Source organism: Mixophyes fleayi, chromosome 2, assembly GCF_038048845.1.
Source record: "Mixophyes fleayi isolate aMixFle1 chromosome 2, aMixFle1.hap1, whole genome shotgun sequence".
NCBI classification, from domain to species: domain Eukaryota; kingdom Metazoa; phylum Chordata; class Amphibia; order Anura; family Limnodynastidae; genus Mixophyes; species Mixophyes fleayi.
The window spans coordinates 176,443,731-176,458,886 of NC_134403.1; the positions used below are offsets into that span (position 1 = coordinate 176,443,731).

Consider the following 15,156-nt stretch of genomic DNA (forward strand, 5'->3'; position numbering starts at 1 on the left):
GGCGCCATATAAATAAATAAAAAAATAATAATAATAATAATAATAATTTAACCTCAATGTGCATAAGCAATATACACAGACAGGCAAATTCCAAGGTAAAGGGAGAATGTAAAACAGGATTAATTATTTTCTGGTTAGTATATGTTTACCAATTTTTATAAGTATATTTAAACAATGTATGACTATTTCTTTAAATTCTGTATTAAACTTATTATAATTTTACATTTATCCTCACATGCATATTTGAGAACAAAGCAATAACTAGTGAATCCATTTAATTTCAAAGAATGTGTTTTCTTCTTTGTGTCATAGGGATGTTTGTATTTATCTTCTTTCCTTTAAAATGCAAACAAATGAGTCATGTACTTATGGCGCACAGTGGTAGTAGTCTTGCCATATGTTTATTTTGAAAAACATAAGACAAAGAAATATAACACAGCTTGGTTCAATAAAACAATATTCAATAATAAAAGCAAATGAATATTGCTTTTGGACAACTTGTTTATTTTTGAAATTGTGGGAAATATATATATTTTATTAGCAAACAGAAAACTGCCGCCGCCAAGACCTGTTAGGGATACCAAACACATATATTTTTATTAATGTTTTGGGTAATTTTAGTGACAGAGGTTTAAGAGGATGACATCAAAGTGATTTCCTTTTACAAATTTGGAGGTGCATAGCATTGTGTTTAATAATGTTTCTTTGTCCCATCACTAGACCTTCCGGCTGTTGATGAAAGTTGGGCTCTGGGCTCATAATTGGTCACAGCAAATTGCATCCAACATCTTGTTGTGCCACAACACCCATTATTTATAGCAGGTGCCTACAGCCAAGCAATTTCCATAGTCAAACTGTAGAATAGGTAGTACTGAAGAGCTTAGTAACTTTCAACATTGCAAGTCATAAGAAACCATCTTTCCAACAAGTCAGTTCATCAAATTTCTGCTTTATTAAACCTGGCCTGGTTAACTGTAGGAGTACGAACAGCTCTCTTGCCAAGCGGTAGGCCAAACAAACTCACAGAACAGGACCACCATATGCTAATGCTCATAGCGAACAAAAGTCATGTGTCCTGATTTGCAAAACTCACTAGAGAGCTTCAAATTGACTTTGGAAGCATCATTAGCACAACAGCTGTTCATCAGGAGCTTCATGGATTAGTTATCCATGGCAGAGCAGCCACACACAAGCCTTAGATTACAATGCATAATTCAAAACACAATTCAAAAAGTGGAACTGGAATCCCAAGCCCAGACTTCCAGATCCACTCTGCATGTTTGAACCAGGGTGCCAGGTTAAGGGTGGGCAGATCCTCTCATACTGACCTAGGGAAGTGACAAGTTAACTTTGACTGCTGTCATCCAGAATAGCTGAGACAAGGTTATCACCTTTTGGGAGGAACACATTGAGCATGTGACCAAAAATGTCCTGATTTTCATATCAGGAAGACTGGGAGGTAGATATTAATTAATATGTTCATAGCAGAATTGAGATCAACATTTACTTGGAGACATGTAAAAGTTTAAATAATAAAGATGTATTTTCTGCACATCAATAAGAAACCCTAGGATGTATTGTGTAAAGGCAAGAAACCCCAAGGATTAAGACTAACAATAATAAAAACTACTCTTTATATCATAACTTAATGTTGATATTAATTTCTAGTGGAGTTGCCTTATTTTTGGATCCTATCTTGAAATGATCAGTAGAATAAATTATCCATTCACTTCTAAATTAATTTATGTCCCGCTCACATACTTTAGAACTTAAACCTTCCAAGCATAACACCCCCTTTTCCTATATTTAATCTACTTTAAATATGTTCATATAATTAAATGGCAGACTGACCAACTCCATTTCTCTAAAGCTTTAAATAAAATGTGCTATGTCTACCAACATGAAAAACTAAGATATTATGTTTACAGCATAGTGTGAAAGAACAGTGAGATATCTTGTAGCTACATATTTTTTATTCATTTTGTATGTGTCCTGTGATCATCGTGATAGGGGCCTAAATTCAGACTTGATAATAAAAAAATCCACAATTCAGGATGCTTCTGAAATAGCCTCTCTGGTAATCAATAGGTATCCTAGAAGAATTATACATTATGGCTTGATTCATGTTTGACAGAACTTGTGTTTTCAAAAAGAGCACGGAACATAGATACATACAACAGACTGTTCACTAAAAGGTCACAACAGAAAAAAGATTTTAAATGATAAAATAAATGTACTCTTAACAGTCTGCATACACATATTCTTTGCTAGCTAGTGGCACTCATAGGTGTAGTTTTTAATACATAGACTATGTCATATCAGTCATCACTATCAGTTGGCACTTACTATACATCTGTCCTGTAGCTGGTGGAAATGATACGGTTGAAACCAGGTATATTTATGAGACTTAAATCGATCACATCGACACTTCCTTACTGTACATGGCTTACATTCATCAGCGCCTTCCCTCCCCCGATCCACCTCTCAAGTCGTAGGTTGTCGTAAGTGTCATTTCGTTCAGACATGAATTGCATATAATTGTGTTTATTGGTGTAAGGTTAGAATCTGAGGATGTGCAGAGCTATTTCATGCAAGAAATGGCATTCAAATGGACTTGCATCCAAGCAGTCGTCAAAGTGGGGGTGTATACAGTGATATGCCATATCACTATTTCTCCTACTGCTTTCATTGCAAAACTATTAAATTCCATTCACTTACATTCCAATTTACATTTTTCATACCACCACCTCTAAATCTCCATACTGCCACTTCAAAATGTTCACTTCGAACACTGCATCCGAATATAAATTGGGCCCCCCTTGTTCAAAAATGCACCCAATTGTTTTGCTCTTTGAAACAACAATCAACTGAAACCTAACTCTGTTGCTTGTGCTGATACTAACCCTAAGCTTTGTTAAAAAGAAAAAAAAATGGAGACTTAGATCAAACAAAGTAAAAACCACCTTGATTAGATATATATTAATCTGGTTTCAAATCAATATATTATTTAATGTGTATATTGTGTGTAAAAACAAAATAATTTACAAATGTATTGCTAGTGCACAGAAATCACTGGAAGCAAGGTAATTTTGTTTTAAACTATGTTCCCAATCCATTCATTGTGTGCAGTACAAATCCATTCAGAGAATGTTTGCACTTGTTCTGAGTGCTCAAAGTTTACTATATCCTATCTCGGTCTTAAAAATAACAGCAAGGATTCATAAGAATAGATTATTTTTCACAAATTCAATTTCACTAAACAAAATAAAATACAATAAAATCAATATCGACAGTACACAGGGAGAAAAGAATAAATTGGTCATAAGGTTTGAATCACACACTGCAGTCGTAATTTTAAATATATATGAACTAGAGGCATAGAGAATAATATCCAGCAGATGTGAAATTCTTTGGTAAAATAAAACAGTTTGCTGCATGTTTTCTTTGAACTGTAGTGAATCATGTAATAATCATTTTCGTAAATAGGTGCCCTGTTATCATTTCTGCCTGAAATAATTGATATTACAGGTTAAACTTTGTATTACTCTGTTTTATGTACATTTACACATTTTATATAACTATTATTTAATTAATAATTAAAATTTAAATTTTCAATACTATGTATATTTCTCAACACATAAGTAGATGTAAAACAGAATTACAACAAATCAAAGTCACTAAAAAACAAAACAAAAATATGTGTTTTCATAAACAGAACCTCTGAAAATTGTGTTTGATAATTGAATTCTTAGCAAGTTCATGTCTCATAGTACATAAACCTGTCTGCTTCTAGCCATGTAAAACTGTGAAGGGCAACACGTCAAATCTTTACTTCCAAATTAAGGAATGTTGTAAAGCAAACCTATATTTTGGAATTTTAAACATTGTATGACAAATTTAAAACTATATATTTATATCTTGACTCCTACAGGCATATTAACTTACAAAATATGTTATTTGCAAAAACTTTCTCTCACGGAAAATGAAGTGATATATTCTACAAGTTGCTGTCGCTGGCTTGATATATTGCCCTTTTAACCTCTAGAATACACAGCTTATAGAGAAGCATAAATCATAATTTAAGTAACAATACAATGGATGAGCAAACAATGCATAAAAACATATAAACAACAATATCACCAAAAACTACTAGCCAGTTGTCTTAATTCAAATTATTTTGGCTCACCCATGCTGCCCAATATGCTCTAAAAAATACTAGGTATAAATTAATTAACTACACATAGCATGTCAGAATAGTATAACCAAACTAAATTTATACATGGATACCTGATAAGAAGATATATTTTAATAGGAAATAAAATGATGTATGATATGACAAAATGTGTTTCACTTCAGTGACCAATGTAAAAAAGGAAAACATTTATTCATCCACTTTTTCCTTCCCCACCCCAAATTACTCTAAAATATGTGTTGATGCACTAATGGTTTTGAGCGTGAAAAATATAACCCCATTTTCCTGAAGATATTTTTGTTGATGCTAAATATGTGATATGATGATACTATTTAGATCAATTTCACAATTCAAGTAGGTTTGTTACGTAATATTAAAGTACCATTGTTAAAATAAAAAACATGCCAATTTTGAAGAACATCAATTTAGCTAAATTTTGCAACATTTGACTTGATTTAACTTTACATTTATTTAAAACATTACACCATATTAAGTCAAATCTATTGGCTATATAATAAAATTAAAAGTAGGTTGTAATATACAAAATTCACTAACAAAATATGGCTTTGGAGGCATGGGACAATATGATGACAAAGTTTTCATCTGAAAATCCTACATAATGAGAAAAAACAGATAATTCTAAACTTTTTATTTTATGTATTTTCTTTATTAAAAGTAGACATTTTTATCATTCTAATCCAGAACTTTTAAATCAACATTAAAATTGAACATGACTTTCTATTTTAAAGATTAGTAAAATAAATGTCAGCAAAAATACTATTGCTACTTGGTTAAGAGTTTATTATTTAATTCTACATGTAAATTATTACATATAGAAAACCGATAATCAGCTGTTTATTTGAACTCTGTTCTCTCCAGAACATTTGAAAAAAAATTCTCTAATTTCATAGCAAATGATAAAACTATAGAAAAGCAAGGTTTCACAAATACTCAAGAGAAAATTCACTAGTAATATTATTGATTTAGTCATTAGATCAAAAGTCCTTACTCTACTATTAATTGTTAAACTGCATTTGACATTGGTCACAAACTTATTTACATAAATATTCTATAGGCATATTTTACATTTCCATTAAATGAGTAACATTTAACCCACACATTTTGTCCCCTCAGTTAATACTTCCATATAAAGTAGAAAGTAGAAAGTAGAAAGACAGATAGATAGATAGACTTCAGAATTAACTGGATCATTAGTGTATTATTAAAAACAACTATAAAATGTGTAAACGCATGAAAATATCAGGTATATATGTTTTGTTGTTCAGATTATCCATCATATAATTTATGCCTTTTGAATTCTTTTTCATAAACTTAATGCCAAATTCTGATTACTTACCTGCCAAAATATACTATCTATTGTATTTCCAAGGAATCCATCCCGACCTTCTGTGGATACAAGTTTCGGACCAAGAATTGTCATAAATTCATCAAAGTCCACCTGACCATCACCTAAAATAAATAATGCATATTACATGTGTACTGTACCAAGTGACTCAATCCACATCCATTAAAAATAACAGAAAATTTATGGACTTTCATGATCAAAATGTTCACAATTCTATGTTAAATCTTTCTTTTACTGAAATAAAGGAAAATAAATATTGTTCTCACATCCCTATCTTAAACTTTTTATCCATATTATTATTATTATCGTTTATTTGTTAAGCACCACAAGATTTCCGCGGCGCCGTACACAGTACAAACAGTAGACTATACAGTATGAAACAGTACAGAACAAAAAACAAAAAATACCAATACTTCAGAAACTCCAGGCAGACTAATGCAGTAGAAGCGGAACAGAAGAACAGGTGTGGAGACAAGAGGGAAGAGGGCCCTGCTCATACAAGCTTACATCCTAAGGGAGGGTAAACAAAACAGGCACAAGGGGTGCCATTTGAAGCATGGGGGAAAGAAAAGGGGGGCTGGGAGGAGAGAGGGGAGAACGAGCAGAGGAGATGAGGGGGTTAAGTGGATGGTTGGTAGGCTTTGAGGAACAGGTGAGTTTTAAGTGCCCGTTTGAAGGAGCACAGATTAGGAGAGAGACGGATGGAGCGAAGGAGGTCATTCCAGTGAAGGGGGGGAGAAGTCTTGGATTCTGGAGTGGGAAGAGGTGATCAGAGTGGAGGTGATCAGTGTGGAGGAGAGGTGATATCCCTATCATCTTTCCCTCTCTTTTCTATGTTCTACAGTGCTTCAGTGAGACATTTTAGGGGTAAATGTATCAACCTGTGAGTCTCCAATGGGTTTGAAAAGTGGAAATGATGTTGCCTATAGCAACTAATCAGATTCTAGGTATCATTTTGTAGATTTTACTAAATAAATGATAACTAGAATCTGATTGGTTGCTATAAGCAAAATCTCTACTTTTTAAACACATCGGAGACTCACATCTTGAAACATTTACTCCTTAGTCTTTGAATAAAATTTGAATAAAAATCATAGCTGGAAATGGATAAACAATAAACTTCCCAGTGCTTATACTAGTTTTATTTTTATTAATTTTATATGGTGACATTTTTATTTCATAGAGAAAGTATGATCTATAATGACTGTATTAAAATTTTGTCAGATTAATTTCTATATGTTTAAATCTGCAATAAAATGTAAAATAAAATGCCCCCCTACAGCTGTGAATTTAAAGACGAGCAAGGGGTAAGAGACATTTTCCAAAGACCATTTTTAAGCACTTATTTCTCAATAAAAACTATTTGAAAATAAAGCATTCAAAAATATCAAAAAAGTATTTTAGTCCATATTTCATGATAGCTCAAATTTATTTCTGTTTTTGTGGGACAGTAGAATGGAAATAAATATTCTAATTAGTTTCCAGATAAACAGATGTCAGGTTGAAGTAGGATATGAGTGGTCCTTTGTAGTTCATGATATTTATGTAAGGTCTAGAGTCCACAGAATTGGTGCATATAAATGATAAATTACACAATGTATGAGGTATGGCCATTACCTTCACCCTTTCAGGTCTCAACATATCAATTCTGCACAATAATACTAAATGGACATCTGCCTGCTATATCAAGCAGCTCTTCTTGGGTGAGTTATAATGCTATTTATAGGCTAATTTACAATTTTCCACACTGTGATTATAAGTAATAATAAACTTGTTCAGTGCTAACAACAGTTCTGACAGGAAAAAGTACAGCTTCAAGTAATTAGGGCATCTGTTCCTAACAACCTTAAACAAGAAAACACACATCCTTTAATAATATCTAATTAGCAAAGTACCACTTATATAATTAATTTTCAACTTTTAAATAATTACCCAAAAGTATTCCTAGGAGTAAAAAAAAAATCACTGGGTCAAAGAATCTTGATAATTATTCAAGAATGTAATTAACAAAGGGCATGCTAGAGCATGCCAAAAAATATTAATGAGGATCACTTTTTGCTGCTTCAGAACAATAGTAATAATACATTTTATACAAAAGGTACCATGATAAGAAACAATGATGAAAGAAATAAAAATATTCAAGTGCTGGGAATAAAAGTTTAAAAAAATAATATAGGAAAAGGTTTTTATATTGATTCTGGGGGGAGTCCATGTTCCAATAAAAGTCTTAAGTACTTCATAAATGGATGGTTTTCCCTCCCTAAAATCAGGCTAAGTATCACATTACAGAGATGTGCCTATTTTACAGGGAATAACTTTATTGCTTAGTATAAACAAGTACATTTTATAGTTTTTTTGATACCTGATAGAGCTTCCTTTTGCTAAAAGAGTGAAAAAAATATATTTACTTTTTTATTTTATAGGCATAATCTAAGGAAAAAACATGCAAAAATAAGGGAAATGTTTCATTTTCTTCCCTTATTCCCCTTATTTCCATTTCAGGCAATTAGTGTTCTAATGAATAGTTTATTTGTGTATAGAGATACCAATGAGTCTACTTCATAGAAGGTCTGTCACTATTATAGAGTCCAGGGACAAAGGTTCGTTTTTTAGGCTTATACTGAACTGCCACTACATATGGGTACAATATACCCACATGCACCAAACCATATGGAATGAAGTTGAGATAGGGATAGGGCTAGAATGGCAAATGTTGAGGTGCTACTGCTTTATGTCGACATTCTGACTGTTGACTTTACAACACTGTACACATTTTACATGTCAACATTTTCTGTGTCGACCTTATGAACATGTAGACATTTTGTATGTCAACCTTATAACTGTGTCGACCTTATGACTGTAGACATTTTGGTGAACACATTTTCCCTGTCGACATTGCAGCTACATACTGTGTTAAGAATAGATTTACTATAGAGATGATAATTATCTTGTAATCTGTGGTTTAAATACAACACTAATAATTATATTTACTAAAACTACAGGTTTGAAAAAAGTGGTGATGTTGCCTATAGCAACCAATCAGATTCTAAGGGCTAGATTTACTAAACTGCGGGTTTGAAAAAGTGGAGATGTTGCCTATAGCAACCAATCAGATTCTAGCTGTCATTTATTTAGTGCATTCTACAAAATGATAGCTAGAATCTGATTGGTTGCCATAGGCAACATCTCCACTTTTTCAAACCCGCAGTTTAGTAAATATACCCCTAACTGTCATTTTGTAGAATGTAATAAATAAATGCTAACTAGAATCTGATTGGTTGCCATAGGCAACATCTCCACTTTTTTAAACCCGCAGCTTAGTAAATATACCCCTTAAAGTTGAAACAACTGTTTAATAAGTCTGCGATGCACATATACTCACTATCTTACTCTACTTGTTTAGCAATTAAAGCTTGGCTGTACTAACTCAATTTGGCTCAATGAAAGGCAGTTAATTAAATAGATAGAAAGTAGCCATTCTGTGCTTACACCGATCCCAAATTAATCAATAGTCCTTGATTTCATAATGTGTAATTTAAATTATAGTCTACTAAGCTTCTCATTAATAACTAGTTATTTCAATGCCTTTTCAACAAGCTCTGCTTTGATCACAGATCGGCCACCACTTTTTAATCAGTACATAATTAAATGAATCACCCATAATTTATTGATACTCAATACAGGACCTTTATGACTCCCATGATTTTATTACTGATTTTATTAACCACAATTTTAGTCAAATCATATTATTTACTTCTCATGTTAATCTATTCTTCCCACAAAACCCTACTCTCAACTCTGATTGGAATGTAATAGGAATCAAGTTAGTTTAATCTAGAGATGCTATGGCTCGGTTCTCGGAGAACCGAGCCCACCCAAACTTCGCGGATCTGAACCTTTCACGTGCCCTCGGAAATTAAAACGAGGCAAAACGTCATTGCTGCGTCGTCGGACGTCGCGAGTTTTGGATTCTATAAATGCCGCACTCCACTGAGATCCAGCGCCATTTCACAGAAAGACAGAGAAGGGGTAGCAGGGTTGTTGGCAGTCTCCAGTGCAGTTGGGCAGCGTCATTAATGAAGGAGAAAGAGGAGGGGTGACAGTGTACTTGGCTGTCTCCAGTGACATTGCACTGTGACATAGCTCACACAGAAACAGAATAGGTGGCAGTTTTCAGTGCTGAAAGACAAATGATAGGGCTGCAGTGTACTTCAAAGGCTCCAGTGACATTGTGCCATAGCTCATCCAGAAACAGAAGAGGTGGCAGTTTTTAGTGCTGAAAGACACATTATATGGCTGGCAGTGTTATTAAAAGTCTCCAGTGACAATCTACTGTGCCATAGCTCACCCAGAAACAGGAGAGGTGGCAATGTTAAGTGCTGAAAGCAAAACTGTAATAATAGTGCTGGCAGTGTTTTTAAAAGTCTCCAGTAACATTGTACTGTGTCATAGTTCACCCAGAAACATGAGAGGTGGCAGATTTCAGTGCTGAAGCCGAAATTATAATAATAGAGCTGGCAGTGTTATTAAAAGTCTACAGTCACATTTATACTGTGTCATCAACAAGGATTCACATCAGTCCACAGAAGACCAGGAGCACCAAGCAGCTGCTGGCACCAGTCATGCTGATAGTAATCCCTCTTCATTATCCACTAAAGCCTATGTTAAAGTGCATAGTGTTTTTAAGTCAAGGAAACAGAAATGTAAAAAAGCACCTTTTATCTTGGTGAAGAAAAAAACACCTGTGCTGAAAAAAATAAAATTGTCATCATGTCATTCTACACACGCAGTGGCAAGGAGAGAATCAGACCTTCGCCTTTCTCTATGAGTGCTAGTTCTGCAACTGTCAGTGAGCAATCCTCTTGTAAGGTCAGTCATGACGATACAAGACCTGGTCATTCTGACTCAAAAAGTGGTTCCCAAATACTTTTATGTGTAAAAGCCGAACTGGAAGAAAACAGTAAGGCATTAGAAGAAACAGTATGTTCAGATTCAGAAATGACACAAATCCCTGAGGAGAGTCTATCCAGGAGTGCTATGTGTAAGCCTGACCTTTCTGATACTTTACTCATAAAGAAGCCTCCTTGCAGTATTTCTGCAGATGTGTGGATGAGCAGCACAATTGTAGCCGGTGATACACAAAATGAGGATGCCAATTTGGAATTGCAACAGGGTGAGGGGGATATTTGTGTAGCTGACGATGGCGCTAATGAGGATGTTGATGAGGATGATGTTGTTTGTGTAAGTCCTGCACCAGTGGAAGCACTTCCCGCACATGATAAGAAGAAGGCCATTGTCATGCCTTCTGCATAAGACCAAGAAATCCACCTCTTATGTGTGGAATTATTTTTCCCAAATCCTAACAACAGTTGTCTAGCCATTTGTAGAGTTTGTAAAGCCACAGTCAGTAGAGCTAGGGACCTTAACCATCTAGGAACCTCATCCATGTTACACCATTTGAAGCGAGTTCATGGCAAGCTGTAGGGAAAATCTCAAACTTATGCTAAAAAAATAACAATAAGCAGTCCAGCATCAGCTAGCTCCCTTCTCTCACCTGCAATCTACACCCACAACACCGTCCTCATCAATATCCTAGCGATCAGAGTTAGTCCTGCATCCAAGTTGCTAAGGCTAGATGACTCCTCCATTATCCATGATTCCTGTGAAGAATTATTGAGCGTTAGTCCCACTGCTGCTGCTGCTTCAACCCAGAAGCAGACCAAGAAGAATACTACTAGTAGTTTACAACAATTGACTGTTAAACAATCCTTTGCAAGAGGAAGCAAGTATGAAAGCTGTCACCCAGTTGAAAAGCGGATCACAGAAGCCATGGCGACTATGCTAGTATTAGATCTGCAGCCAATATCCACTATTAAATCAGCTGGTTTAAGACAGTTAATTGAGGTTTTGTGTCTCCGTTACCAAATTTAAATTTTTGGGGGATTCGAAGCTCAGTGATGACCTTGCTTTTTGCTGTGAATGTCAATGAATGCTTCTTTTTAGTGCATTTTCTGGAACAGGATCCGATATACTCATGTCAGAGTGATCACAGTCAATTTTTGGACACCTGGCAGATTTACTTTTCTGAAGTCAGTTTTCAGTCATCCATTCAATTGCTTCTCTCTCATAAGTGTGACCACATACTTTGTTTTTCACTGGGTTCACCATCCCCAACTGTGTTACAGGAGTGCTCTGGGTGACTGCGATCACCTCGTCTTTATCTGCCAAAGTTTAGTCTGCAGGGGTCGGCGACACACCCATTTGTTTTCTCAGGTCTCTTAGCTGTTCTTTAAACTGGACATATTTATTGTCCTGCCTCAGGGCCTCCTCTGTATTATTCTTCTGAAGCACAGTGTATCTCTTGTGTACAAGCTCTCTTAAATCTGTGATGTCATCTGATGGGTCACGTTTTAACTTAAGTACGGTCTCCTCAACTGCATCTATATATTGGTTTAAATGTCTGTTCAATACGCATTCCAACATCACGGATTCCATGCTGCCCACATGTTCCGTGTCACAGTCTGTCTGAATCAGATCTAATGCCACTCCAGTTGTAATATCCCCTCCTGTGTCTACATAAGTTTGTTACTGACATTAATAATACTAATGTAGGAACAAAAAAAAAAGCAAATTTATGTGATTTTATAATATTTTAGCAATTTTTAAAAAAAATACAGATTCAAAACCAAAACATGCGAGGGCGGTTTTATCAAAACCAAAACACAAAACCAATCCAGATCCAAAACCAAAACCAAAACACAGAGGTCAGTGAGCATCTCTAGTTTAATTATTGAATAAAGGTTTGGTCAACATGAATTTTGAAGTTGTAATAATTCAACACGTCATTTTATTGATATTAACTGTACTTTTGTTCTATGTATTTTTTTAAAATCAATACATGAATTGCTTTATTATTAATAATTGCACATGCTTATTTGCTAGGAACTATAAAAGCTGCCATGTTCTATCGTAGTTAGTGTTCTCCAAAATGCTTAACATGGAACATTTGCAGCCTGACTTATGTAACAAACTTAACTGCGGACAACACTGATTGTCTAATGCGGTTAACCACTGAGATATTCTAAGTGCAATTTATATGGATTTTATCTATTACATTTCAACTTGCATTTGATCTATTGGCGGATTCCTTCTTATTTCAAGATGTATCTGTACCAGCAGTATATGCACTAGAAAGTCTTTAATTCATTTAACTTTTTATTCGGTATCTGATATATTGAAGGCATTCTCTTCTTTACAATGCTATTCATACAATAAATCTTACAGGAGAAGTGTACTGTGGGGCACCAAATACTAATATGTACTGTGACAAAGAATGTGTATGAACTGTTAAAAAGATAGGTTCTCTGCATGTCAGCAAAGCTAGGCACACACTTATGCAATCTTACTTCAGATGCAATTTCTGTAATGATTTTTCCAACAAATGAAAGTCCTGATGAGCATGCCGATTCATGCATATACCATACTTACCAACTTTCTGTTGGTAAAATCCGGGAGCCTGCAGGGGAGGTGGGCGTAACGGGGGGGCGGGGCTCCAAATGGCGTCATTTTGGACCCGCCCCATGACGTGATGACGCAAAATGCGTCATATGACAGCGGGGGTGGGACCAAACGCCGCGATTCACCAGGAATCGCGGCGTTTGGGACTTAATTCTGCCCACTTCACTAGGAAGTGGGCAGAATTATCCAGATGCGGGGGATTGCCACACTCGCCCGGGAGCCCGGGAGACTCTCGCAAAATGCGGGAGTCTCCCGGATATTTCGGGAGAGTTGGCAAGTCTGGCATATACACCTACATAATTTAATGTCAGAAAAGATGGTGACCCCATACACACTCTACAGATATCTGCTGTCCCTGTAGGAATATGCAAACCTAATTTAAATAATGGTCCGTACCTCACCTAACAACAAAGAAACACACAGACATCCAGAAAGAGGAAATATTATCATCGCCATTAATTGCTTTGTTTTGTCTATAGTTTATGTTTGGTAAGCTCCCTGCAAAACTGGGTAGGTTTTATTTTATATAAAGGGCCTAGCAAATAAAAGCAAATCTCATTCTCGTTTGCATGCCGCCATGGCTGCAAAGCTGCAACAATAAACAGGACAAAAAGGAGAAGAAAAAACTGCAGTTGTTGGACCATGGACTGGAGGGAGAGGAGAGAGTTCTATTTTCATATGAAACTGCTACTGGAGATATGCTAGAATAATCCTGATGACTTCAGGAATTACCTGAGGCTGAATGATCCTACATTCCAGGAACTGCTGCAACTACTCATACAAAAGGAGGACACATATTTAAGGAGATCCATATCTGCAGAGCAGACACTAGATGCTACCCTGCAAATTTTGTGCTATAGGAAGGACACTGGCTAATCTCAAGTACAGCACAGCTATTTCACTTCAAGCTCTGAGTCTGATCATACCTGAGACCTATGAGGCCAACATACAAGCATACAGGTGTGTGTGTGTTATATCTGTATATAAAAAAACAGTCACATGTGCTCATATTGATAGTATTCAATATTTTCCAATGGGGATGACTTCCACTATATAGCAGCAAACTGGCACTGCTGCTTGGTGTAGAGGTCCTATACACAGGAGGTGTACTGGACTGTCATTCCAGGAGCTGATTTTGCCTGTGGGAAGGAAGCAGCAAATGAGGGGATGGGGTAGGCCTGTAAAACTCTTGAGCAGGGCTTGAGGGGGAACTCTGTCAACTCCGTGTACTGGGTGAGTTCCCCTCTGTTGGCCTCCATAATTAAATATTCGGCCTCTGCCCTGTTCTCACCATCTAAACGTTTATTTTTTTAGCTATTGTCGCACACATTGGGCGGAATTCAATTCCTCCCGAATTAACGCGGCATTAAAGCTGTTACCGTTATTATGGTAATTTTAACCCAGCTTTTCGCTCGCAGCTCAAGAGAGCTGCGAGCAAAAAGCTGGCGTTGAAACTACCATAATAACGGTAATTAAGCGCATTATTACTGTAATAACGGTAATAATGCACAAGCCGCGTTACTTTTTCCAGTAACGCAGCTAATTGAATTCTCCCCATAAGGTCACACTCATCCTGTTGGCTGAGTCAAGTATCCAATGAGTCATGACCTCAGTGATTTCTACCTCCCGTGGTCTTTTTTTTCTCCCTCCTGCCAAGTTGTTACTCTTGTTGCTGGGTGGTTTCAGATTTTCGGCTGTGTGGGAGCATCCTCCACCACATCAGAAAACCCCTCCTCAACGAAAGCAAATGGCTGTGTAATAAAAATTAAAATAGTTATTAGTTGTTAATGATAACAAAAGATGCATGTATTGATTTAACATTACAACAATCTATCTTTTTCAATTCCCATCAAAGGTTAAAGAATGGCAAGTTATTACTGAAGAATTTGAAGGCATGTAGAATTTCCAAAACTGTCCATTGATGGGAAACATTTCAGTATTAAGCCACCCTCTAAAGCAGGTTCCTATTTCTACAAATACAAGGGATTCTTCAGTATTATCCCAAAGCAAAATATGAATTCATCTTCACGGGCATTGGAAAAAAGGCAAAGTGTCTGATGGTGGGCCTTTCCATGATATG

At 35.8% G+C, this 15,156-nt stretch overlaps 1 protein-coding gene across 1 annotated transcript in view; it reads right to left on the minus strand.

Annotated features, from left to right (window-relative positions):
* Nucleotides 1-15,156, minus strand: part of CALN1 (calneuron 1) — a 368,040-nt gene that overhangs the window by 135,464 nt on the left and 217,420 nt on the right. The window contains exon 4 of the mRNA XM_075198074.1: nt 5,550-5,662. Coding sequence (XP_075054175.1) covers nt 5,550-5,662 — 113 coding nt within the window. The remainder of the gene's footprint in view (nt 1-5,549; nt 5,663-15,156) is intronic.